The 26367-nt window shown below is 37.0% G+C and overlaps 2 protein-coding genes and 1 pseudogene across 3 annotated transcripts; all 3 read right to left on the bottom strand.

The window, feature by feature from the left end:
* Window positions 1-662: 662 nt before the first annotated feature.
* On the bottom strand, window positions 663-9514 carry LOC113535910 (P2Y purinoceptor 11-like). Of its 2 annotated transcripts, none has more exons than XM_026929473.3 (2): window positions 8658-9514; window positions 663-1833 (listed from the first exon to the last, which is right to left on the bottom strand). In XM_026929473.3, the coding sequence occupies exon 2, from the start codon at window positions 1806-1808 to the stop codon at window positions 915-917; it is 894 nt and encodes a 297-aa protein (XP_026785274.1). In that variant the 5' UTR covers window positions 1809-1833; window positions 8658-9514; the 3' UTR covers window positions 663-914. The 2 variants fall into 2 exon arrangements, with proteins under 2 accessions (XP_026785274.1, XP_026785275.1); XM_026929474.3 differs by lacking the exon at window positions 8658-9514 and adding an exon at window positions 3148-3579.
* Window positions 9515-11042: 1528 nt separating this feature from the next.
* LOC128317224 (P2Y purinoceptor 11-like) lies at window positions 11043-16896 on the bottom strand (annotated as a pseudogene).
* Window positions 16897-22620: 5724 nt separating this feature from the next.
* LOC117595834 (P2Y purinoceptor 11-like) lies at window positions 22621-24506 on the bottom strand. Its single transcript, XM_053228534.1, has one exon. The coding sequence runs from the start codon at window positions 24241-24243 to the stop codon at window positions 23281-23283; it is 963 nt and encodes a 320-aa protein (XP_053084509.1). The 5' UTR covers window positions 24244-24506; the 3' UTR covers window positions 22621-23280.
* Window positions 24507-26367: the final 1861 nt, after the last annotated feature.

Here is a 26367-nt window from a genome sequence, read left to right as displayed (position 1 = left end):
TATTGTTTTTTAAATAGCTTGCTAATGACATTAATTTAGTTAAATAGCTTTTGAACAAAGAACAGTTTGTTTAGTAACATACAGTGAATTTCTAATTAAATTTGGTTTACCAGTCACCCAAAAAAAAAAAATAAATAAATAAAAAACTGCTATGGTTTTTGATGCTGTACCTGCTTTACAGCTCTTGTTTAGAGATTGTATAAGTGATAGGACTAATCACAGTATATGCCTTGTGAACAATGAAGTATACTTAGGGGGCATTACAGAACATACCAAGTGAAAAATGTACAAACAGGTACATAAGGAATAACTTGCTTAATTAACTTGGTTAATATTAAATGTCCTTCATGTAAATCTGTTTAGTCATCACTTTATGGAGATTTGAACTGGAGTAAGATATGTACAATTTTTTGACAAATGTTGTGTTGGGAACAAAGTGAAAGAAGTTTCCCTCAAAGTATTGCATAGAATATACATATATTCTGTAAAATATTTATTAGGAAAAAATTAATTGGATATTGTCTGTCATTGTAGCTTCTGTGAATTTGAAAATGAGGCTGCTAATCATTTATTCTTTAATTGTATCTATCTTTCAGATGCTACTTAATATGTGGGAATTTTATGACAATTTCATTGTAATGAAATAACAGTACTAAGGCACATGTTTTCCATCACTTATTTATTTGAAATTAACGTATACTGTATATTTACAATGAGACCAGACATCTGAATAACTAGTTAACGTTTATGGCTTAGTCAGGCTTACATTAACCAAAAAAAAAATAATAAAAAATCCATTATTACACCCATTACTTTATTTAGACAGTGTTGGTCATGCACATCAGATAAAAGTCCATAAAAAAAAGTATTTAAAATTTAAGGTGAACCTAAGAGAATAAAAAAGATTTAGTAGATTAATTAGATTCATTTAAGCTCCTTCTACAGCACACTGCCCTGATACTGTCAAACACAGCCATGTACAGGATGGGATGGAGGCACATGTTCAGGCAGGCTAATGCCTTTGACACTTGGTATCCATTACGCACATAACAATTAATATTATTTTCCTTCTTCAGTTTAAAGTGCCATATTTGCAAAATGTGATAGGGGACAAAAGACATGGAGTACAGGACGCAGACTAAACCCACCATCAGAGCCACTTTTTTCTTCTCCAAAGATGTGATATTCTCATTTTTGAAAACCACCCATATTACACCAAAATAGGATGCAAAAGTAACTACAAATGGGACCAAACAGCCCGTAACAGCCATAAACACCCTGTATATAAACTTTTTAGATTCATGTTCTGAATCTGAAAATAAGGAACATCTCTCTTTCTTGACACCTGAATAGTAGAGGATTGGAGATGAAATGCTTGCCACTAAGATCCACACCAGCAGACTGATGATCTTGGCATGTTTCGGTCGCACATGGTTGCGTGTGAAGAACGGATGACCGATGGCCAGGTATCTATTAACACTGATGCACATGATGAAGTAAATGCTGACGTAGAGGTTACAGGTGAAGAGAAAGCGCTCTATTTTGCAGAGAGCATCACCAAATTTCCAGATCCGTCCACTTGAATAGTAGACCATGAGAAGCGGCAGAGTGAGGGCATACAAAATGTCACTGATGACCAGGTTGCAGGAGAACACCACTCCCGTGTGCCAGTTCTTCTTCTCCTTAGTCACAAGCAGCCACAGTGCCAGTATGTTCCCCACCAGTGCCACACTCATTTCCACACCGTAGATGGGGGGTAACAGGTCTGTTGAAAATTTACTGTTACAGCTGCTGCTGCTGTTGCTCATGTTCGCTGATATTTTATGGTGTCTCCTGCAAAAACAGAAATGTGAAGTTTAAAGTTGGACCTGAACAAACCGAAGCATCAGTGTCAGTGTGATTAAATGATCCTCGGAGTGGATTAAGCTCTAGATGATGACTGCACAGGAATTCACACAAACCACAAATCCAAAACTCAAAATAAAACAAGTGGTGATTTAAGAGTAATTGACGAATCAGCTTCAGCTGTGTGGGAGCAAGCTCTGCCCACTAATCCCTTATTTACATGTTATATGCATACAGCATGTGCACTTCTGTGCATTCTTATTCACATTTACAAATTACAAGTTGTAACTAAACCCCATTAACGCATTTTAGTACAAGGTTCCTGCACAAGCAAATGTGATTGTTAACATTTTTTGCTATTTTTATTGTTACTGTTTATACTACTCTACTTACATTATGTAGGTAATTGTTAAGTAATCTGGAGCTTCTGGCATTTTTACTATAAAAGGGAATAGAGGTACATTGCTGAAAATTGAAAAATGATTTCAGCATGCTGTTACATAATACTAATGTACGATCATGAGTCTCATTACTCCAGTGCAAACTTAGAAATGTAACATTTATACACTAGATAAACAGTATTTTGTCTAATAAACTACAATTGAGACAATAACATTTAACTTTAATGCCTATCAGTGCAGATGCAGAGGCCTGAAACTCAAGGGAGCTCAGTCTTATAATGTTCTGCATACAGTATTATGGACCTTATTTTCTATGAAATCCCGCATTTGGTGTGTTTCAGTTGTCATTTTAGTGTTGTAATGTACCATCCAGTGAAAAAATAGCTGCTCTTGAAGAACACATGCAAGAATATTGTAGTACAAAGTAATTTCTATGTAATGAGAAACTCTGGGCTGGGCTCCACAAGCTGGCCCTGTAGTAATCTTTAAGGAATGAATGTTCAGATTAGGGCAGGAAATCTGTCCGGATGTTTGAGGAAAAACAGCCTTTTTTGGAAAATTAAATCAGTCACCCAGCTTCCATTCAATCGTAATATTTCCAGACACACCAAAGTATTGATATACTACAACTGAGAGACTTCAGAACATACAATACAATAGGAGTCAATATTCCACTTTTACTAAAAATCCTGTAAAATCATCCTGTAAATAAGGCTGAAGAAACTGAAACAAAATGCATGTAGTTTTTTTTTCAATAAATCTGTTTTTCTCTCCCTCAGTTTCACTTTTTTGTAGTTTTTTTTTTAAAATAAATCTGTTTTTCCTCTCCCTCAGTTTCACATTTCTTTTCTTTTCTTTTTCTTTTTTTTTAATATCCAGGTGGACACATGCAGGCTCTTACCTTTTACCTCTTACTTCCCTCAATTTTTCATGTATTTTCCTTCTTCTTCTTTTTATTTTGCCCGCAGCTCAGTGCTACTATATAAAATTAAAGAATGCTTGCAATGTGAGAACCTGGTTAAAAGAAAAAAAACCCTCAGAAGTAAATGTGACCTGCAGCCCTTCCCCTTCAGTACACAGGCTCCTGTTTCTTTCTACGGGAAACCGTTACACGCCGCTTCAACAGAAATGCCTCAGCATAATATACCTACTGAAATATTAACAAGATCCAAAGACTAGCAAGAATGTACTGAGTACACTACTCTAATATAGTACTAAATAATCTCTAATAACTAGTCACATATTTATTTAACAAGCTGATATCTATGACTACACTTCTCTGTCCCGCGATACCTTGTTCGGATCCCTCCATCCACGTAGCTGACAGGGTTGCCAGGTCTGAGGAAACTCATCCTTACTGATCAATGAAACCAGACCAGTGGTAGATCTAAAGGTATGATTTTTTTATTATTATTTTTTTTTTTATTTTTAAAAATATATTTCAGTCAACAAAAGTGAAGCTTAAACTTATATGATCTGCCTGAAAATTAAAAAATGGAACCACCATTTTTCCTAAATAAGCTTCTAAAGTGGTTTGTATTATTATCTTCAGTAATGCCTTTGTTTGTAATCAAGGTTGCATTAGATGCACATTATCCCAAACCTGTTCCAGCATGACAATGTCCCTGTGCACAAAGCGAGCTCCATGAAGACATGGTTTGCCGAAGTTGGAGTGGACCAACATCAGTACCTGACCTCACTAATGCTCTTGTGGCTGAATGATCACAAATCCCCACAGCCACTCTCCAAAATCTAGTGGAAAACCTTCCCAGAAGAGTGGAGGTTATTATAACAGCAAAGGGGGCACTACATCTGGAGCAGGATGGTCAACAAGAACATAAGGATGTGATGGTCAGGTGTCAGGTGTGTGTGTGTGTGTGTGTGTGTGTATATATATATATATATATATATATATATATATATATATATATATATATATATATATACAGTAGATGCACAGTATTGCTAATGATACACCCTTTCAATTAAATTTCAATTTTTCATGATAATTTACATTTTATTATATCCACATGTGTATGTGCACAGGATAAAAGTGGTTACTGAAGATGAATGAATGAATGAATGAATGAATGAATACCAACCTCCAGCCCACAGACAAACATAAATATAAATAAATAAATAAACTCATATCATTTGATAATCACAATAGGGCAAGATCACTGCTGACCTGGCAACATAGACGTCTGCAGTGCTAAGGTCTGCCTGCTTACGACACACACACACACACACACACAGCCGGGGAATGGGCGGTGGTTAAACAGAAGTCCTGTCCCAAATGCCATACTAGTGTTTCTGTGCTGATTTGAGTGCATGCTCGCATTCAACAAACTTAGTCCTATCCTTCTTCTCATCTCTTCCAAGTTCTTTCCAATAAATTAAATTTCAGTTATGTTTTGGAAACATGTCTACTTTACTTGAGCATGCATTCCACAACTTATTAGGGGGAAAAAAAAACTCACACTCAAAGAATAAATGTAATTAAAAATTAACTAGGCACTGTAGAAAAGCTACATTTAATATGGCACCTTAAAATGCTAAATGTTTTGAGTTGACTAGACCATCTTCAATGCACTCATTTTACTCTGTTAAATTTCCCCTGACACATTCCTTAATTCATTACTGCAAGCAGGGGCGCCGTAACAGGGGGGAAGGCTGGGACGATTCTAAGGGCCCTGGTCAGACAGGGGGCCCAGCACAACCCCACACTTTCATCAGATAATTGGGAAGTCAGGGCTTGGGGCCAGGCATAGAAATTTGTCAGGGGGCCCAAAAATCATAGCGGTGCCACTGACTGCAATATTAACCTTTTTACTCTGGTCAATTCTAAAAATAAATTCATTTTGATGATTTTCTGCAGTTCTTTCTGAGCTGTTCACTCACCAAAATGGGAGCTGACTCCTTCGTGATCGACACATCACTACATTTTTAACTCATCAGAGAAACACCAAAGACAAATGATCTCTTTGTGTCTGACATACCAGTAATATTAATTATTTAGATCTAAATTAGGAAACCATTTGTCTATATTTTAACAAATAACTTATCCACAGCATAGTTGGCTGAATGTTGTTATGTTATAAGCTGATAATTAACATTAAGAGCTTACTAGCTAACTGCTACCTGAAAACGAGCAAAAACTGTGCCAGGAATGTGGATTGAATTAATATAATGTGTCTTTTTTTTTTACTTTACTGAAATGATTGTGTACACATTTCCTGATTAAAAATCATGTCAAGTTTAGCGTTAGCCACTGAACATTGTAATTTTCTTAGCTACTAGTGTCCTCCTCACTAAATAGCTAACGTTGCCATGGTTATTAGCTGAGTGGTACAGAGTATTTTTTATTTTTTTGTGATACTTAAATGACTGTAATAAGTCTGCTCCTTCTTGGTACTAATTTGTATGCCTGAAATACAGTTAAAATGTGCTTCAAACAGGAAGGATGCTATTGAAGAAAACCTACTTCAGACATTTGACCTTGCTGTGACCTTTTCCCTGTTAGGATCAATTCCAAAATTGAATCCGTTCATCTGCTGGTTACAATAATAATTCCATATAAAGCCTGCAAACATTCAGCCACTCATTCTTGAGATATCACGCTAATGAGAATCTCAGGATGGACACACACATGGACGGATGGACAGACAACCCGGGAATAGAATGCCTCCACCACTTAGGCTACTGGCGAAGGCATAACGGTGTTGCATAAAGTTGTGTACGATCAAATCAGATCAGCTTAGCTTCCCTGAAATGTATTTTCTCCTCTCCATTTACTTCTTTCCCCAGATCTTTCCACTGGATAACTGTAGCTAGCTGAGTTCTTTCCTTTTATTTGCTCACTGTCGCAAAACGTGCATCAACCTGTATTATTGTATTTCATGTAAATGAGATGTATATGATGGTAATCTGGTCTGTGCTGTTTGCTTATGATGTAAAATAATAGGAGGGAGCTTGCGTCCATGCAGCTGAAGCTGATTCATCATTTTCTCTCGAATCATTGCTCCTGTTAATACCGACACGTTCATGAGTCGGGCACAGATTTGTTTGTACATCATTTTGTGTACTCAGATCTGTGCTTGGTTTTGCACAGCTCTGATAAATAAGGACCACAATGCTTACTAAATAATTCATACTAGTTACTGAATAGTATGCTTTATGTGAATAACTGAATAATAAACAGTGGCATTAAAAGGTTAAAATGCGTTATTTTCCAGACCAGGAAAAGTATGGGGATTCATAAAAAAATTGAAAGAAGTTTGGATATTATAGAAATGATTAATAATAACACAGTTCACATGCTCTCTTCGCATGGCACAGCTAATGATCTTTTAAAATAAAAAAAATCTTTAAATATTTTTAATGAAGAAAGAGCTACAGTGCTATACAACAGATGCAACACAATGTGGAAAGATCCTATTACTTTGTAGGATCATTGTGTCCCAAAAACAACATATTTCCACATCATAACTTCCATGTACATGGCACATGGAGGGTACTCTAGACAAGAAAAACTAGAAATTTAGCATCTTTTAGCCCAAGACCACATGAATCTGTAAGTGAACAGATGACAGATGGTGGAAAAAATTTGTAACATGTGACTATGTGATTCATAGCTCAAGATGTTGTCACACAGGATATGGTGGGCATGAGATCTTGTGCATGGAACACTAAAGGAACATAATCCTGAACTTGGCCATTATGTTATCACAAGTCATAAAGGCAATTTTACTCATGGTCACGCACATGACATTAGGAGGGAATGTAATGAAGCATGGGATTTATTATCTAATCCGTTATAAGATTATGTTTACACTGGTTAAATAGGATTTAAAATGTTATTGAAGCCTACTAGATTTTATTATACTGCTGGGGGAAAAAAAGCTTCGTAATGGAAATTGGCCTAATGGTCTTCATTAAACATTAAAATCATAAAGCACTGATGCTAAGGTGCTGTCATCTACAGTTTAGCTATAGTATTTAAGATTTCTAACCCCTTTTTACAGCAATACGGGAGAGACCTGATAAAGACACTTTTCTGGTTTTTCAGATAAAGCAGTCAGACCAAAGCATAATAAAATTTGCACAGCCTTATAGCTAATTCACTGAAGGGGAAAGAATGCGGGATGTGAAATACTTCCTTCTGATAGCAGGTACTTTCACATCTCACTGACTTATCTAGGTTAATGTTGTTTTGGTTTTGTGAGCCAACAGAAAATGAGCGGATGGGACTGTGGTCTCTTTGGATGGTAAAAATGTAAAAACGGGGCTCCTGGGAGAATGGAAACAGAAATGCGTTCACCCTATCATCAGGAGATTACGAGTTCAATGTCACGACTATCTGTTGCTAAGAGCAAAGTGAGCAAAATTTGCTGTGCTTTCAGGGTGGGAGGGATATTAAACACTATCAATCACAGCAACAGCAGCCTATCATGTGTGTCTGTGAGCTCATGTATGTGGAAGAGGGTAGAGAGAGAGAGAGAGAGGTAGCACTTTCCTTCAAGTGTGTTATGCCACTCTGCACCTCAACATGAGCAACGGTTTGAAAAGGAAGCTCGACAGAAGCAGATGTTAGCCTTCATGCTTCCCAGGTGGTAGCTGTCTTACGTGTGTGTTCATCTCCCCCCCCACCCACCCACCCACCCACACACACACACACACACACACACACACACACACACACACACACACACACACCCACACACACACACACACACACACAACAAAACCAAACTTAGCAATACCACTATTAAATAGCAATCAAACTGGAGTTTTTTTTTCTTTTACTGTTACTTGGCACACATCTAAAAAAAAATAGCAACTCCACCAACTCTGCTCTTGATAAAGCCTCACTATCTGAAGCAAGTTAAACCCATGTGTGAAGTTGTGAAATTGATATGTTATACAATAAATTGAGAAAAGGTTTGGAGATCTGATAAAACACTTCAACAGTTAATCTAACAGTTAATCTGAAACACCATAAAACACCAGACATTAAAAAAAAAATATTCAAATACTCTCAGAGATTTTCATGGTCATGGCTGATGGCTTCAAGCTGTATGCTTAAGCCATCAACCATGACCAGTCACTCATATGTTTGTCATTGAGATTATTTTTTTTGTCACAATTTAAATGTTCTTTCTTTTAATTCATGGCTGGGTTTCTCTCTACCAAAATGTCTGCCAAGGAGAATTTTCGATTGTTGTAGACAATGGAAATAGGAAAAAAAAAAAATCATTGTTTTATACACTAAATAATTTTCAATAAGCATAAAAAATCTCTCGGCACAAGTGAAGCTGCTTTAAACATTTTTCCATTCGTAAACTACATATCAAAAAATATTTTAAGTATAAAATCAGATACAGATTAGAATCTAGAAAAAGCATCTCATACCTTGAGAATGTATAGATGAAATTGTCTCCCTGCTCACCAGTAGGACCGTTAGTTCACCCAAAATCTTTTCATAAATTGTGTACAGATAGCTCATGGCACCTACGCCTAGGTTTTCCTGTGTGACATTTACGTCATATCAACACATCTCTTAGCCTTCGTCTGACTTTCATTTCCTCTGTTCACATTTTTTCCATGTGTCATTTTGTTTTCTAATATAAGACACCGAAAATAATTTAGTCAGTGAGAATTATAACAGTTTATGAAAAACTAAATTATTTAGTACTGAAAATGCAAGAAATGTATAATATAAATTTGTATAATTTTAGAGAGAATATCATCTTTTCATGGCTGTAGTAGGAAGTAGGAATAAGTAGGAATGTTTCATTCACTCAGGAGAAACATTTGACATCATTGCCACCAGCAGGTCGAATTCTGCTAGCTCATCCACTGATGTGTAGATCCTGGTTCAGGTTTTATCTCAGCATCAATTGCTCCTTCACCTTTTCTCTTTATTCTTCTTTCTCCTTTGCATGTTCTCCACTCAGGTCTGCTTTAATGGCTTAGCCTATCTTTCGTCTTTGTCTGTGCTTCATCAGACTTTGTGATCCTCATGATTCTTTTCCCTGATCCTTTCTCATTTGTTTCATTCTTTAATTCATAGCTCCTCCTACTACTGTCTAGCTCAAAATCGTTCTTAATACTTTAATTTTACCCCTTTTCCCTCCAAACTTCTTGCTAGCAGAGATTTAGCACCTAAAGTCATCTTTCGAGAAGAAATTTTCTTCTTTTTGAATGGCACATGCTCCAGGGAAAAATCGTTCAGCACCAGCAGTGGATGATGAGTAAACCGCTCTTCATACATCCTGTGTTTCTGTGGTTGTACAAACCTGACGAGTGTGTCTAGAAAGGGAAACAAATGCACGCCTCATTTAACAGCAGCAGGAAGTTCAGTGTACTGTAAGTGTATGAGTGAGAAGATACATTAGTGTTTGTACTGTATGCCTTAAAATGGACTAATCCAAATTGAAAACAAAAGGCGAAATTGAATATACCTTACTAAAACCGAAATGGAGAGTGGGGCCTTGCCTAGCCAAAATTCTGTCTGATCCAACATTTAATTCTGCAAAGAGTGCATTTGATACTGTTATGGATCTAGAAGACATGGAAAATGGTTGCAGGGAATTTTGACAGGAGAGGCATTCATATGGGAAGGTGAGCTGGGTGGCAGCAGCTGTGTACATAATTTATGACCTCTGTAAATATGTTGAGTTGACTTATTATGCATTCTGTTCTATTGGTTGTAGTCATTACTGCAGCCCATGGAGCTACCGTAGCACTTGTGAGTAAATCAGACTATTCAGAATACAACAACTAGGCCCTTCAAGTGTCCTTTACATTACATGTCACACAATAAGTTTATACAGACTAGGTATACTAGCACTGAGTACTAAACTCTTGTTTTTACTTGCAGCTCTCTCTGTTAGTTACTTTGTTACTGTCTCCAAAGTCCTTCACTCGGTCCACTCGGTGGTCATCTTGGTAAATCTCCTAGGCATTATTTTTATTTTAAGTCATACAAGACCAAGCTCCTGTCTACTTGAATTGGGAAAGACCCATAAACCAGAAATGGAGTGACAAAATGACATTTCAAACAAATGATATTGACAAAAATAGCTCAAGTTCAGGGAAAATATGAAATATGAAAAAAAAAAGTTGCTCTGGCTACTGTGTATGCATCAGTATAAGAATCTAATAAGTCATGCTTTACCAACAAGACGGTTCCCTCTTTTTTACTAATACAGCTGCCATGCTAAGAGTTACATGCTGCCCCATTCATATTCCAACCAGTGGCTTGTCTGCACTTCTACCATCACTGTTGTTACTTCATAGTAATTAATATTCACAGATTGTGAGTCATTCATTCATTTAGTCATCTTCAGTAATCGCTTTTTCTTGATCAGGGTTGCAGTGGATCCAGAGCCTACTCTGGGAAATCTTGGATGGGACACCAGGGAGATATGCACACACATTCACACACCCAATCACAGCTATGGGCAATTTTGTGGAACCAGTCATGATATCAGTTTTAAATATCACTATGATAAACAGGAGAACTTTTTTTCTCTCGGTTATTATTTTACTCATTTTGCTGTGAGACATATATTATGAGAGATCAAAATGACTATTTCACTTTTAGAGCCTAAGCTTCACGTAACAGGAAATAGGAAATGTTATAATTTTATCATTTATCATTTTATCATGCTCAGTTTTACCACATTTTCCAAAAGACTAACAGAAAAAGGTACGATTATACCAAAGTAACCTATTGCAAATCTAAGCCTTACAGAGTGTTGCAGTTTTTGTTGTTAAAAATATTCATAAATATTAATTTAAGCTCCTTCTACAGCATGTGATGCTGTTAAACACTGCCATGTACAGGATGGGGTGGAGGCCTTTGATGCTAGGCATCCGTTGCACAAATAATAATTAGTATTTCTTTCTTCTTTCACTTTAAAGTACCATATTTGCAGAATGTGATAGGGTACAAAAGACACAGTGTACAGGACGCAGACTAAGGCCACAATCAGAGACACTTTTTATTTCTGTATCAAGGTGATATTTGCATTTTTAAAAAAACAGCCACTATTACACCAATATCGGATGCAAAAGTAACTACAAATGGGATGAACAAACTGATGATCTTGGCATGTTTTAAGTGAATGTGCTCATGTGTGAAGAAGGGATGCACGATAGCCAGGTACCAAATTCCCACTTCAATCCTTTTGAATAGTAGTTGATAAGAAAGGGCAGAGTGAGGGCGTAATAGATGTCACTGATGACCAGGATGCAGGAGAACACCACTCCCATGTGCCAGTTCTTCTTCACCTTAGTCACAAGCAGCCACAGTGCCAGTATGTTCCCCACCAGTGCCACACTCATCTCCACACCGTAGATGGGAGGTAACAGTTCCTTTTGAAATGTTAATGTTACAGCTGCTACTGCTCATGCTTGCCTCTAATTTTACTGAGCCTCCTGCAAAACATAGTAATGGAGAGTTTATTTCTGACATATACAGTGGCTTGCAAAAGTGTTGAAGTATTCCCCTGGAATTTATATGTGATAGATACACATATTCTTCCTGTCAGGAATTTTATTGCAAACTCATGTTTGCTTACAGTGAATTCAAAATTAATTAGACTACATGATCTTTTTTATAATATGTTTTACTGAGTCTTTACTGTATTTTATTTGTATATGCTGAGTGTTTGTTGTGTGCTTTCGTCTTGTGTAGTGATTTGTATTTTTATTTTTATTTTTGCCTGCTTGTGATGTGCTTGGGTGTTTTGAAAGGCGCCATTAAATAAAATGCATTATTATTATTATTATTATTATTATTATTATAATTATTATTATTATTATTATTATTACTTTTAAACTTGCCCAAACTTGTATTTGGGCAAGTTTAAAAGTGCTTTATCTTATCTTATTTACTTTATCTTGCATTTGCTCTATTATACACGTCATTTAGTTATAATGATACTGAAAACTGTGAAAGAATGAATGTAATACGGGATTTAAAAAATCACATCTCTAACCACAACACTGGTTCACATTTAAAATTTTCTTTCGGTATGCAGTAATTTTTGAATGCCAGTAATATACAGTGGATATAAAAACACCCGTATTAAAATGGCAGGTTTTTGTGGTGTAAAAAAATGAAACCAAGATAAATCATGTCAGAACTTTTTCCACCCTCAGTGTGAAATTACAACGTATAAAAATTGAATGAAAAACGATCAGAAACATTTTAGGGAAAAATAGGAAAAATAAAAAACTTATAATAAAAACAATAACCTGGTTGCATAAATGTACACACCCTTTTATAATTCAAATCACATTCAATCAGAAGTAAGTATCATACAGCTGTCATCAATATGGATTGCAATGATGCAGAAATACTCTCAGCATTATGTGTGCTTGCCTGTTGCTGTTTTCTACTTTGTCTTTTGAGCTTATCATTTGAAGTTTTCTTTTCAAATGCAGTCAGTGTGGGCTTAGATTACTATCTCTTAAAAATGCAAATGTTTTAGTCCAGTCTCCTTGAGTGGTGTGTTCTTTGACTACCTTTGCTTTGTTATCGCTGGTAGATACTTCTCTATTGAAACATATTTGCACATTTGCATCGCATTGCTCTTGTGTAAGTGTGGTATGTAGCTCTCTACACTTGGTCCTGCTCAGTTTGTAAAGCATAGCATTGTATTGCTGTCAGCTGCTTTATCAGCTCTTTGTTTGGACTATATTCTGCCTCATTTGCAAATTGTTTTGGATAAATAAATAAATGTAAATATGACTCATCTAATATTTTATTATTAGTTCTGATGCTCACGTGCCCATTTTAGGTGCTTCTTGGGGGTGGACAGGGGTCAGCATGGGCATTCTTTCCAATCTTCAGCTATGCAGCCCCATATGCAGCAAGCTGCAATGCACTGTGTGTACTGACACCTTTCTATCATAACCAGCTTTAACTTTTTCAGCAATTTCTGCTACAGTAGATCTTCCGTGGGATTGGACCAGACGGGCTAGCCTTCGCTCTCCATGCGCGTCGATGAGCCTTGGGCACCCATGATGCACCGGTTCACTGGCTGTCCTTCCTTGGACCACTTTGGTAGGTACTAACCACTGCATACTGGGAACACAACACAAGACCTGCTGATTTGGAGATGTTCTGACCCTGTCATCTAGACATCTCAGTTTGGCTCTTGTCACTCAGATCCTTACGCTTGCCCATTTTTCCAGCTTCCACCACTTAAACTTCGAGCACTGACTGTTCACTTGCTGTCTAATATATCCCACCCTTTGACAGGTGCCAGTGTAACGAGATAATCAGTGTTATTCACATTTACAGCAGTATATCCAAGAAGCATATGAACGTTTTCACATGGCACAAGTATATCTTTAGGCAGAGTGCAGTCACTAATGGAGGAATATCTCACTCATTCATCAGATTACACTGTTTGTTAACATTGCCACCACAGGGCTGTTCCTGTTAGGACAGCCTCTGTTGTGTAGATGCTAGTTCATGTTTTATCTCAGCAGTGATTGCTCCTACAGCTTCTCTTAAGTAGGTTAAGTAGGTTGAAATTCTATTAAAGCAAAACAATGCAGGAGAACATAATTAATTAATGACATGAATTTGTAAAAAAAAAAAAAACATGCATGTTATATTCAGTGCATTTTATTCTATTGTTTTCTTACATTCAGTAGATGGCAGCAGACAGTTAAATGTTATTGTAGGCATAGCACAGGAAATTACGTTTTAGGGATTTCTAAAATTTCTATGGCATGGTTACCACCCCTATTACCCCAAACAGCTGCCCTGTGTAGACTAGCCCATGAAATTTCTGTGCATGAAGTTTCTAACCAAAGCAACACTGTTGACTGTATATTTTTTGTTGTTGACAATTTTCAATGTATCACTGAAGTTTTTAGAAAGACCCAGTAACACAGCTGTACCTGGTACATTCAGCACTACATGCATGTTAGTGTCACCGCTGTACTGATAATAAACTACAGTCTAAATCATATCTTGTCAGTGATGCTTGTATTGTGGCCCCTTTGCATTTATGAACAGGGTATATAGGGGGGCTGATACACTGCACATAGCACAGTGTCTGTTATTGTGTATCTACAAAGAACATCTATATGATAAATGTAAATGATAAATGGTCAGTAAGTGAAGGTACAATGTTGGTGCACCTACACTTAAACGTCTGATTGAGTATCGTGCACTGTATGTCCAATAAAGGGCCATTTAGAATTCAACCATTGGCTCTTTTTGGATTCAGTGCCCTACTCCCTACAGAAGTGCACTACACAGAGTATGGTAGAATGACTTTTAGGTCCAGTATGGAGACAGCCAGGGTTCTGTCATAAACTCCTCACACAGAAGGCTACTGAAACCTTCTTGCAGAGGTTGAATTGAGATTGTGAGATGTAATTATTTACAACCCACTTATATAGCATGTTCAAAAATAAAGGAAATAATATTATACTTTGGCTTGGTATGCACTCAACAGGATATGATTTTCTTAAACCTGCAACAACTGCTTAAAAAGAAAATCATATTGTGTCAAGATATTTGAACTGCTGTAAATTTCTTCAATATGACACAAGAGCGTAATGTATTGGCTTTGCATTTTACTATAGTAAAATATTTCAGTCTAACAGTCAATCCTAAAATAAATAACAAATTGCCCTACAATTAATGATGAACTAGAAACCAACTATAGATGAAGTAATTATTGTAACGTTGTAATTATTATTTTAAAAAATTTGGATGAATCAAGTTTATATGTATAGAACTACATTATAAATAACGGCTGGTAAAAATCTAAGGCGAGTTCTTGTGGAGCACTGACTCCAAGGTTGAGAAACTTTAGAATAGCCACTCTCTAATTACAGCATTTACTTGAGGTTTTAAAAAATCAAATGTAGACCAATACCCACTCTACATGTTAACTTGAAAGCTTGAAAGTAGATGAGCTAAAGCTAAAGCTATAACAGCTGAAGAACACAAGTTTACAGTATCAGAATTGTACAGAGTATTTGATTCTTGTGGTTGTCAAGTTTCAAACTTAATTATTAAACACCAATGGTTAAAAATGGTTTGCAGTCTCAGTCTATGGATTTATTTATACCATGAACAACCCACAAGACCTGCTGTTTTGGAGATGCTCTGACCCAGTCATCCAGCCATCACAATTTGGCCCTTGTCAAAGTGGCTTAGATCCTTACGCTTGCACATTTTTCCTGCTTCCACCACATCAACTTCAAGAACTGACTGTTCATTTGCTGCTTAATATATCCCATCCCTTGACAGGTGCCATTGTAACAAGATAATCAATGTTATTCACTTCACCTGTCAGTGGTTTTAATGTTATGGCTGATTTGTATATATACAAAACCTTTCCATGGTCATCCAGCCATCACAACTTGGCCCTTGTCAAAGTGGCTTAGATCCTTACGCTTGCACATTTTTCCTGCTTCCAACAAATCAACTTCAAGATATATACACGCATTATAAATAATGGCTGGTAAAATGTTGGTTATAAATAATCAAATGTAGAACAATATCACTCTACATGTTAATTTGAAAGCTTGAAAGCAAATGAGCTAAAGTTGAAACTAAAACAGATGAAGAACACAAGTTTACAGAATCAGAATTGTACAGTTTATTTGATTCTTGGGGTTGTCGAGTTTCAGATTCAACTAGTAAACACCACAAACTGTTTGGAAGAGTTGCACAAAAAAGCTGTTCCTGAGAGCTGTTCCGGTGTTCTCATCACTGGATCTACAGCTGGAATCAGTTTAGATGATACCAAAAGAAACATTTGGCGAAAATATCAACTGCATACAAGGAAAATCCCCCAAACCCACTGTAAAATAAAACTGGAGGTGCAACATTGACCTTTTGGGGCTGTTTAACAGCTTGTGAATATTGAGTGTATTATAAATTCTACTAATTACAGTAATATTTTAGCCTAAAATATTAGAATTTTTCAACATGATAATGACCCCAAACATTCATCCAAATCAACACAAATGTTGCAGGAAAACAAAATCTTCTCCAATCTCAGTCTCTGGATTTCAATGCAAGGTCCTTTGATGAGTGTTCTCCAACTGTGATTTGTAAGTTTGATACATCTGAGCTCCTTCTACAGCACACTGCCCTGATACTGTCAAAGACAGCCATGTACAGGATGGGATGTTTGATTTATTATCTTGATTTGCAAATAAGGAACATCTGTCTTCACTGATACCTGAATAGTAGAGTGTTGGAGATGAAATGCTTGCCACAAAGATTGAATGTGTTTGCGTGTGAAGATTGGGTGAACAATGGCCAGGTATCGATGGCCATACGTAGAGGTTATAGGTGAAGAGAAAGCGCTCTATTTTGTAGATAGCATCACTAAATTTCCAGATCTGTCCTCTTGAATAGTAGTTGATAAGAAGGGGGAGAGTGAGGGCATAAAAGATGTCACTGATGACCAGGTTGCAGGAGAACACCACTCCCATGTGCCAGTTCTTCTTCTCCTTAGTCACAAGCAGCCACAGTGCCAGTATGTTCCCCACCAGTGCCACACTCATCTCCACACCGTAGATGGGAGGTAACAGGTCTGTTTGAAATGTACTGCTACAGCTGCTGTTCCTGTTGCTAATGTTCCCTGCCATTTTATGGTGTCTCCTGCAAAAAATAGTAGTATAGAGATTATTTCTGCCATATAGCTATCCATTTGGTAACTGGTAAAATGCACTGCTACACTGTAGATGGGAGATAACAGTTCTGTTTGAAACGTACTGTTACAGCTGCAGTTTCCTTTCATTTCATTGATCCTCCTAAAAACAGCAGTGTAAAGCACCTGTATCAGAATAACTTAGAAATAGTATAGGACATGTCATTTTCAGCTAGTCTTGCCTCCAGACACATATTTGCTTCCAAAAGTTAGACACAATTAAAACACTGTTTTACATGCTTAAGAAGCCATAATGAGCTATTTATTAAGTGTTCTAAACATTTAACTTTAGCGAGATTCATGCACTGTATTTAATTGCGTAATTACATTGTAATTCCCCTGTCATCAATGTAGTCAGTTTCATATTTTCATTTCAAGGTTAAATGTTTAAGCTTTTAAAAATAACTTTGCATTCTTTATTCAGACATGTTAGGGTAATTTGTAATATTTTGATGGCCAAATAGAAATGAAATGTCAGTTAATGAAAATGATGTTTTGAGCATGCAGTTCCATGATGCTACCATGTGGTCTTGAGCCTCTCTACTGTAAAAACTAAAATTTGAGGCACAGAGACTTTTTACAAAACTATTCTTTTAAGCATAGTCTTGGCCTAACCTATTTGTGCAAAGCTGCTTGTGTATTTTGTAACTTATTGTATTTGCCATCTGGTATGTTATGTATGTAATTTTGCTGTAATAGTGCTGCTAGTTCCTAAGAACGAATGCAGAAGTAGGCTTAGAACTCTGCAACGGAAGTGGCAAAGAACAAATAACCACATGTTTAAAACACATGCTCAGATGTTCATGTACACATGTACACATGTTCAGAAGCATGCATATTTACAATTTATTACTATACAATAATTAGTTCCATTCCACTAATCTGATTGGTCGAGCAGCGTTTCGAGAGTGCTTATATTTAGTATAACTCAGCAGGGACATTTCACTGTTTGTATCACGCCACTCGTCTGTGTTTGCCACAGAAAATTCCACTTCCAAATGATACATTTGTCATGAACACAAATTTTGACTTTAATTATGAAAAGTCATCAGATGAAGATGAAAAAGAAGAAGGGAAGCCAATTTCACCGGAAGACCCTTTAACGGGAATGTACAAATCAGTGTGAGCTAGTCAGTTATAGCTAACGGGCTATAAGGTGAGTGTAGCTTCTTTGGGATCTATTTCCATTAGTGGAGCAAATATAATCAAAACATTTGGTCATATTGTGTCCAAAATGTCAGTTACTCAATATTAATTTCTTGTTTATAGAACTGATGTATAAAAGCAAGATTGTCTGTTAACAGTTTATAGTTAGAATTAATCTTGTGGAACGTCTGAGAGTTAGTTAGTTCCTGTCCTCAGCTACCTTATAGCTATGATCAACATCCAAGCATTCAGAGCTGTCAGCTGCCACTTACCACTCCACCACCCTAAGACACACACACACAGCGCATCCTGTCATTTTACCAAGAAATCAGAGACTTTGATAGATTTTCCTGTGTTCACTTAGAATCAGGAAGAAGTCTGTGTTGGTGCTGCTGCCATAACCTCTGTACCGCCCAGGGAAGAGAGTGCCAAAGAAACACACAAAGTCAGTGTTTGAGTAGCAAAGCTCTTCAGAGTTTACTTAGGCATACAGGGAGTATTTATACAAAAAAGGTGTAGTATTCTGAGTTATCTATATGCAATATCTGCAGAAACAAAGGTGTCAGAAGAAGGCGTCAGCAGAGAACAGAAGTGGCGGTTGACGTGTTTCACAAAGTGAGATTATGTCCCGGAGTGTCCGTGCTCAGAACATGTTTATCAGAACAGAACAGAGGAGGAACAAAAGATATCACGAGGTCAGCACAGAGCGTGCCGACATATATTCATAATATATCAGACCTCTTGCATAAATGTTAAATAAACTTCTCTGAAGAAAACACTTCACCATATCAATGATTATCAGAATGACTTTGTTGAACAACAACCCATTTTTAAATCCGTTTATTATTAGTCTTAGATTATAAATCCCTGTGCCTGAGCTGTTACTATACACAATCACAATAACATATTAGAATGAGCTCATTAATGTTAACGTTCATGTTACAGCCAGAACTACCTGTGCTGTTATACGAAAATAATGCACACATTCTGATCAATCAGATTCGAACATTGAACCATGCTGTGGTATAATATTACATATCACTTGAACAACACTGAAAATTTAAAGCAAAACAGTATTCTTCCTTTTGTAGTTTGTATGCTATTAATCAAAATCAGAATCAGGTCTGTTGTTTATTTATTGAGTTACTGTTATTGAATATAGAAGAAGGTTGAAATATGTGCAAAGGAAGTGAACGGGAAAAAAACCAAATACCAAGTAATACCACTTATACTTCCTGTAAGCTTAATAGCAGACCATACAGTGAGGAAAAAGCTACCGCATAACGCATATTATTGTTGTATAAAGTAATATCTTACATACCTTGAATCTGCCTTGGTAAAATGTTTGGTATTAGTACTGAGTTTGTCTCCCAACTCTCTAGTAGTCTGTTCACAGATTCTGCCCAGATAGCCTGTGTCCTCTATGGGTATATGTTCATCAAGTCACCACATCTACTCTGGCAAAAGTGGCTTTTTATTTCTTGTTTGTACTATTGCAGCCACTGATGCCGTATACTGTATGTCTCTCTTTGTATAGTTAAGGTTTACTTAAAAATTAATAAAGAAAGTGGGGCCATCAACGTCCTCCAGAACAGGTTCATTTTATGCCTTTGCATGGCTTCCAAAAGTCTCTGGAAATGTATTGGAGGGATGAAACACCATTCTTCCAAAAATATTCCCTCAGTTGATTGATTTATTCATTCATTCATCTTCAGTAACTGCTTTATTCTTGTGAGGTTGCAGTGGACCCTGAACCTATCCTGGGAACACTGTGTGTGGGAATACATCTTGGATTGGAGACTGGAATCAATGATAATTCAATTCAATTCAATTTTATTTGTATAGCGCTTTTAACAATGGACATTGTCACAAAGCTGCTTTACAGAAACAAATGGATTCACAAAAAATATATTGTAAATATGTGAATTTATCCTGTGAATTTATCCCTAATGAGCAAGCCAGAGGTGACGGTGGCAAGGAAAAACTCCCTGAAATGATATGAGGAAGAAACCTTAAGAGGAACCAGGCTCAAAAGGGAACCCATCCTCATCTGGGTGCTAACGGATAGTGCAATTATAAATAAATCCCTTTTTTTTATTGTGTACTATATGGACAAATAGTGCAATTGTGCAACCAATAAATTCATCACAGTTTTTGCAAGAAGTCCGGTTGGTTAAAATCTATCCACTGTCCACTGATGGAGTCCTGAGTATGAAGGTGCTCGTGGCAACCGCAGCCCCAAAAGCCACTACAGCAATCGCAATCAATAACACCAAGGTCTACACATGATGTAACTGAAAGGCCATCCAGAGTTACTACAATATGTTTACAAAGCTTATATGCTGTTTCTGAGGCTGTTTTTCAGGCTTTGGGCTAGTTGTGAGATTTTGACCACAGCAACACTGTTAGGTATGTATTTTATTATTTGTTGGGGGATTATTTTCAGGCCAGCAGTGACATTGAGGTTATTAAAGGACTCAGTAACCCAGTTTTGGCTTGGTAAAGCGCTCAAAAAAAAAAAAAAAAAATACATAGTTGAAAGTGATGCTGTGGTCAAAATCTCATTCATTTCCTGGGCTAGACCATACGGGAAGGCTATATGCGGTGACAGGGCTTTTTTTTTTTTTTTTTAGAAATCCCTAAATTGTAAATTCCTATCATACACCTACAACAACCTGCAATAACTGCTTCAAAAGGAACTCTTACTGTGTCATGATATTTAAAATGCTGTAAAATACTTCAATATGACACAAGAGGGTAATGTATTGGCTTTGCATTTTAGCATGGTAACAGATTTAGGTCCAACATCGGCTTAGACTTAATGGACCTATAGAATAGCACAGTGGTCTCTTGAGGAAACTGTGTGATTAACCACATTCAGACCAGAAAAACATAACAAACAAACTCTGGACACCTTACGAAGTTCTATTTATGTTTTTCACAGCACACAGAGCACACCATATATTTATTGGTTTCATTCCAATCTATCATTCCAATACACACACACACAAACACATACACACACACACACACACACATATACACTGATCAGCCATAACATTATGACCACCGACAGGTGAAGTGAATATTATTTATTATCTCCTTACAATAGCCCCTGTCAAGGGTTGAGATATATTAGGCAGCAAGTGACCAGTTGGTTCTCGAAGTTGATGTGCTGGAAACAGAAAAAATGGGCAAGCGTAAGGATTAGAGAGACTTTGACAATGGCCAAATTGTGATGGCTAGATGACTGGGTCAGAGCATCTTTAAAAGGCAGGCCTTGTGGGGTGTTCCCTGTATGCAGTGGTTAGTACCTACCAAAAATGGTCCAAGGAAGGACAACCGCTGAACTAGCGACAGGGTCATGGGTGCCCAAGGCTCACTGATGTGCATGGGGAGTGAAGGCTAGTCCGTCTGGTTTGATCCCACAGAAGAGCCATTGTAGCACAAATTGCTGAAAAGTTAAAGCTGGATGATAGAAAGATAGACAGGTGTCAGAACACACAGTGCATCGCAGCTTGCTGTGTATGGGGCTGTGTAGCCACAGACCTGTCTTTCTTTTACATCATGTGGAAGGCTGGGTGCGTGTGCATCGTTTATCTGGGGAAAAGATGGCACCAGCATGTACTATGGGAAGAATGCAAGCTGGCAGAGTCAGTGTGATGCCCTGGGCAATGTTCTACTGGGAAACTTTGGGTCCTGGCATTCACGTGGATGCTATTTTGACACATACCACCTACCAACACAATATTAGGCAGGTGGTCATAATGTTATGGTTGATCGGTATACATACATACATATATATATATATATATATATATATATATACATATATATATATATATATATATATATATATATATATATATATATATACATACAAACATACATACACTGATCAGCCATAAGAATAAAACCACCTGCCTAATATTGTGTAGGTCCCCCTTTTGCAGTATGGCAGGGCGCATTATCCTGCTGAATGAGGCCACTGCCATTAGGGAATACTGTTGCCATGAATGGGTGTACTTGGTCTGCAACAATGTTTAGGTAGGTGGTCCATGTGAAAGTAACTTCCACATGAATGCCAGGACCCAAGTTTTCCCAGCAGAACATTGCTCAGAGCATCACACTGCCTCCGCCGGCTCGCCTTCTTCCCATAGTACATCCTGGTGCCACCCAGCTGTCTCTACCCACGTGCATCAATGAGCCTTGGGTGCCCATGACCCTGTCACTGGTTCACCGGTTATCCTTCCTTGGAACACCTTTGGTAGGTACTAACCACTACATACCGCAAACACCCTACAAGACCTGCTGTTTTGGAGATGCTCTGACGCAGTCGTCCAACCATCACAATTTGGCCCTTGTCGAAGTTGCTCAGATCCTAATGCTTGCACATTTTTTCTGCTTCCAACAAATCAACTTCAAGAACTGACTGTTGACTTGCTGCTTAATATATCCCATCACTTGACAGATGCCATTGTAATGAGATAATCAATGTTATTCACTTTACCTGTCAGTGGTTTTAATGTTATAGCTGATATATACACACATTGTAAATAATGGCTGGTAAAAAAAAATATTACAGGATAGCCACTCTCTAATTACAGCATTTACTTGAGGTTATAAATAATCAAATGTAGACCAATATCACTCTACTTGTTAATTTGAAAGCTTGAAAGTAGATGAGCTAAAGTTGAAACTAAAACAGATGAAGAACACAAGTTTACAGAATCAGAATTGTACAGTTTATTTGATTCTTGGGGTTGTTGAGTTTCAAATTCAATTATTAAACCCCACAAACTGTTTGGAAGAGTTGCACAAAAAAGCTGTTCCTGAGAGCTGTTCCAGTGTTCTCATCACTGGATCTACCGTTGTAATCAGTTTAGATGATACCAAAAGAAACACGTGGCGAAAATATCAACTGCATACAAGGAAAATCCCCCAAACCCACTGTAAAATAAAACTGGAGGTGCAACATTGACCTTTTGGGGCTGTTTAACAGCTTGTGAATATTGAATGTATTATAAATTCTACTAACTACAGTAATATTTTAGCCCAAAATCTGGTTGCCTCTTCCAGAAGGGTAATATTTGGCCATAGATGAATTTTTCAACATGATAATGACCCCAAACATTCATCCAAATCAACACAAATGTTGCAGGAAAACAAAATCTTCTCCAATCTCAGTCTCTGGATTTCAATGCAAAGTCCTTTGACGAGTGTTCTCCAACTGTGATTTGTAAGTTTGATACATTTGAGCTCCTTCTTGAGCACACTGCCCTGATACTGTCAAACACAGCCATGTACAGGATGGGATGGAGGCACATGTTCAGGCAGGCTAACGCCTTTGACACTTGGTATCCATTACGCACATAACAATTAGTCTTACCTTCTTCCCACAGTTTAAAGATCAGTATTTGCAGAATGTGATAGGGGACAAAAGACACAGCGTACAGGACGCAGCCTAAACCCACAATCAGAGCCACTTTTTTCTTCTGCAGTGAGGTGATATTTGCATTTTTAAAAACCACCCATATTACACCAAAATAGGATGCAAAAGTAACTACAAATGGGACCAAACAGCCTGTAACAGCCACAAACACCCTGTAGGTAGACCTGTTTGATTTACTGTTGAGATTTGCAAATAAGGAACATCTGTCCTTCTTGATACCTGAAAAGTAGAGGATTGGAGATGAAATGCTTGCCACAAAGATCCAGACGAACACACTGATGATCTTGGCATGTTTTGGTTGAATGTGTTTGCGTGTGAAGATTGGATGAACAATGGCCAGGTATCGATGAACACTGATGCACATGATGAAGTAAATGCTGACGTAGAGGTTACAGGTGAAGAGAAAGCGCTCTATTTTGCAGAGAGCATCACCAAATTTCCAGATCCGTCCTCTTGAATAGTAATGGATAAGAAGGGGGAGAGTGAGGGCGTAAAAGATGTCACTGATGACCAGGTTGCAGGAGAACACCACTCCCATGTGCCAGTTCTTCTTCTCCTTAGTCACAAGCAGCCACAGTGCCAGTATGTTCCCCACCAGTGCCACACTCATCTCCACACCGTAGATGGGAGGTAACAGGTCTGTTTGAAACGTACTGTTACAGCTGCTGCTCCTGTTGCTAATGTTCACTGCCATTTTATGGTGTCTCCTGCAAAAAATAGTAGTATAGAGATTATTTCTGCCATATAGCTATCCATTTGGTAACTGGTAAAATGCACTGCTACACTGTAGATGGGAGATAACAGTTCTGTTTGAAACGTACTGTTACAGCTGCAGTTTCCTTTCATTTCATTGAGCCTCCTAAAAACAGCAGTGTAAAGCACCTGTATCAGGATAACTTAGAAATAGTATAGGACATGTCATTTTCAGCTAGTCTTGCCTCCAGGCCCATATTTGCATTCAAAAGTTAGACTAAATCTTGATATACAATTAAAACACTGTTTTACATGCTTAAGAAGCCATAATGAACTATTTATTACGTGTTCTTAACATTTAACTTTAGGAAACTTCATATACTGCATTTAATTGCATAATTACATTGTAATTTCCAGTCCTCCCCTGTCATCAATGTAGTCAGTTTCATATTTTCATTTCAAGGTTTACTCTAAATGTTTAAGCTTTTAAAAAAATTTTTACATTCTTTATTCAGACATGTTAGGATAATTTGTAATATTTTGATGGCCAAATAGAAATCCAATGTCACATTGCTAACATGCTACCATGTGGTCTTGAGCCTCTCTACTGTAAAAACTAAAATGTGAGGCACGGAGACTTTTTACAAAACTATTCTTTTAAGCATAGTCTTGGCCTAACCTATTTACTCAAAGCTACTTGTGTATTATGTAACTTATGGTTTTTGCCATCTGGTCTGTTTTGCTGTAATAGTGCTGCGACTGTCAAAGAATGAATGCGGAAGAAGGCTTAGAACTCTGCAGCAGAAGTGGCAAAGAACAAATAACCACATGTTTATAATATTAAACCTAGAAATAAATGTCCTGGAAATAAGTTTAAATGCATACCTTATAATGTAGAAATAGCTGTTTTACAAGAATATTGAGTATGAAGTAGGCTAATTACAGCTGATGAGCAGTCAACATTCTAAACCACAATAGCAGGCCCAATGGCAAAGTTTCTAGGCTGATCTTTGTCTGCTTGGAAGAAGAAAAGTGAGAGAAAGGCAGTTTTCATATTGGACCTTTTTACATGTCAAAACAAAACATTTGTTTTGAATTACCATTCTACAAGCTATAAGAAGCCTAATGTAATAACATTCAGAGCTGTTAGTTGTCACTCATCCACTCTGGCACTCCAACACACACACATACACACACGTTTACAGACATGCACATTTATGATATTAATATTATATTAGTTCCGTTCCACTAATCTGACTGGTCGAGCAGCGTTTTGAGCGCTTATTGCTGGGACATTTCACTGTGTGTATCACTCCATTCATCTGTTTTTGCCATGGAAAATTCCACTTCCTATTTCAAAACAGTTACTACAGTAGTGTTAGCGACATCATCAGTGGATGCGGCAAACGATACATTTGTCACAAAAAAAATTTTTGACTTAAAATATTAAAAGTCATCAGATGAAGATGAAGAAGAAGAAGGGAAGCCAATTTAAAGTTATAAAGTGAGTGTAGCTTCTTCGGGATCTATTTCCATTAGTGGAGCAAATTTAATCAAAACATTTAGTCATATTTTGTCCGAAATGTCAGTTACTCAATATTAATTTCTTGTTAATAGAACTGTTGTATAAAAGCAAGATTGCCTGTTAACGGTTTTTATTTAGATTTAATGTTGTTGAACCTTCGAGAGTTAGTTAGTTCCTGTCTAAGAACAAAAAACTTCACCATATCAACGATTATTGGAACGACATTGTTGAACAAAGACCCATTTTTAAATCCGTTTATTATTAGTCTCAGATTATGTGGCCTGTCTGTCGTATGCTTAAACTGTTACTATTAACAATAACATATTAGAATGAGCTCATTAATATTAACGTTCATGTTACAGCCAGAACTACATGTGCTGTTATACGAAAATAATGCACACATTCTGATCAATCTGATTCGAACATTCGAATCTGATATTATAATATAATATATAATATAACATAATATATAATATAATATTATAATATAATATAATATTACATATCACTTGAACAAAACTGAAAATTTAAAGCAAAACAGTATTCTTCATTTGGTAGTTTGTATGCTATTAATCAAAATCAGAATCAGGTCTGTTATTT

The sequence above is a fragment of the Pangasianodon hypophthalmus genome, chromosome 23, assembly GCF_027358585.1.
Source record: "Pangasianodon hypophthalmus isolate fPanHyp1 chromosome 23, fPanHyp1.pri, whole genome shotgun sequence".
In the NCBI taxonomy this organism is placed as follows: Eukaryota; Metazoa; Chordata; class Actinopteri; order Siluriformes; family Pangasiidae; genus Pangasianodon; species Pangasianodon hypophthalmus.
This window is presented reverse-complemented; position numbering and strand designations above follow the sequence as displayed.

Coding starts and splice junctions, on each gene's coding strand:
- LOC117595834 (XM_053228534.1), bottom strand. CDS start 24,243: ATGGCAGTGAACATTAGCAACAGGAGCAGCAGCTGTAACAGTACGTTT.
- LOC113535910 (XM_026929473.3), bottom strand. CDS start 1,808: ATGAGCAACAGCAGCAGCAGCTGTAACAGTAAATTTTCAACAGACCTG.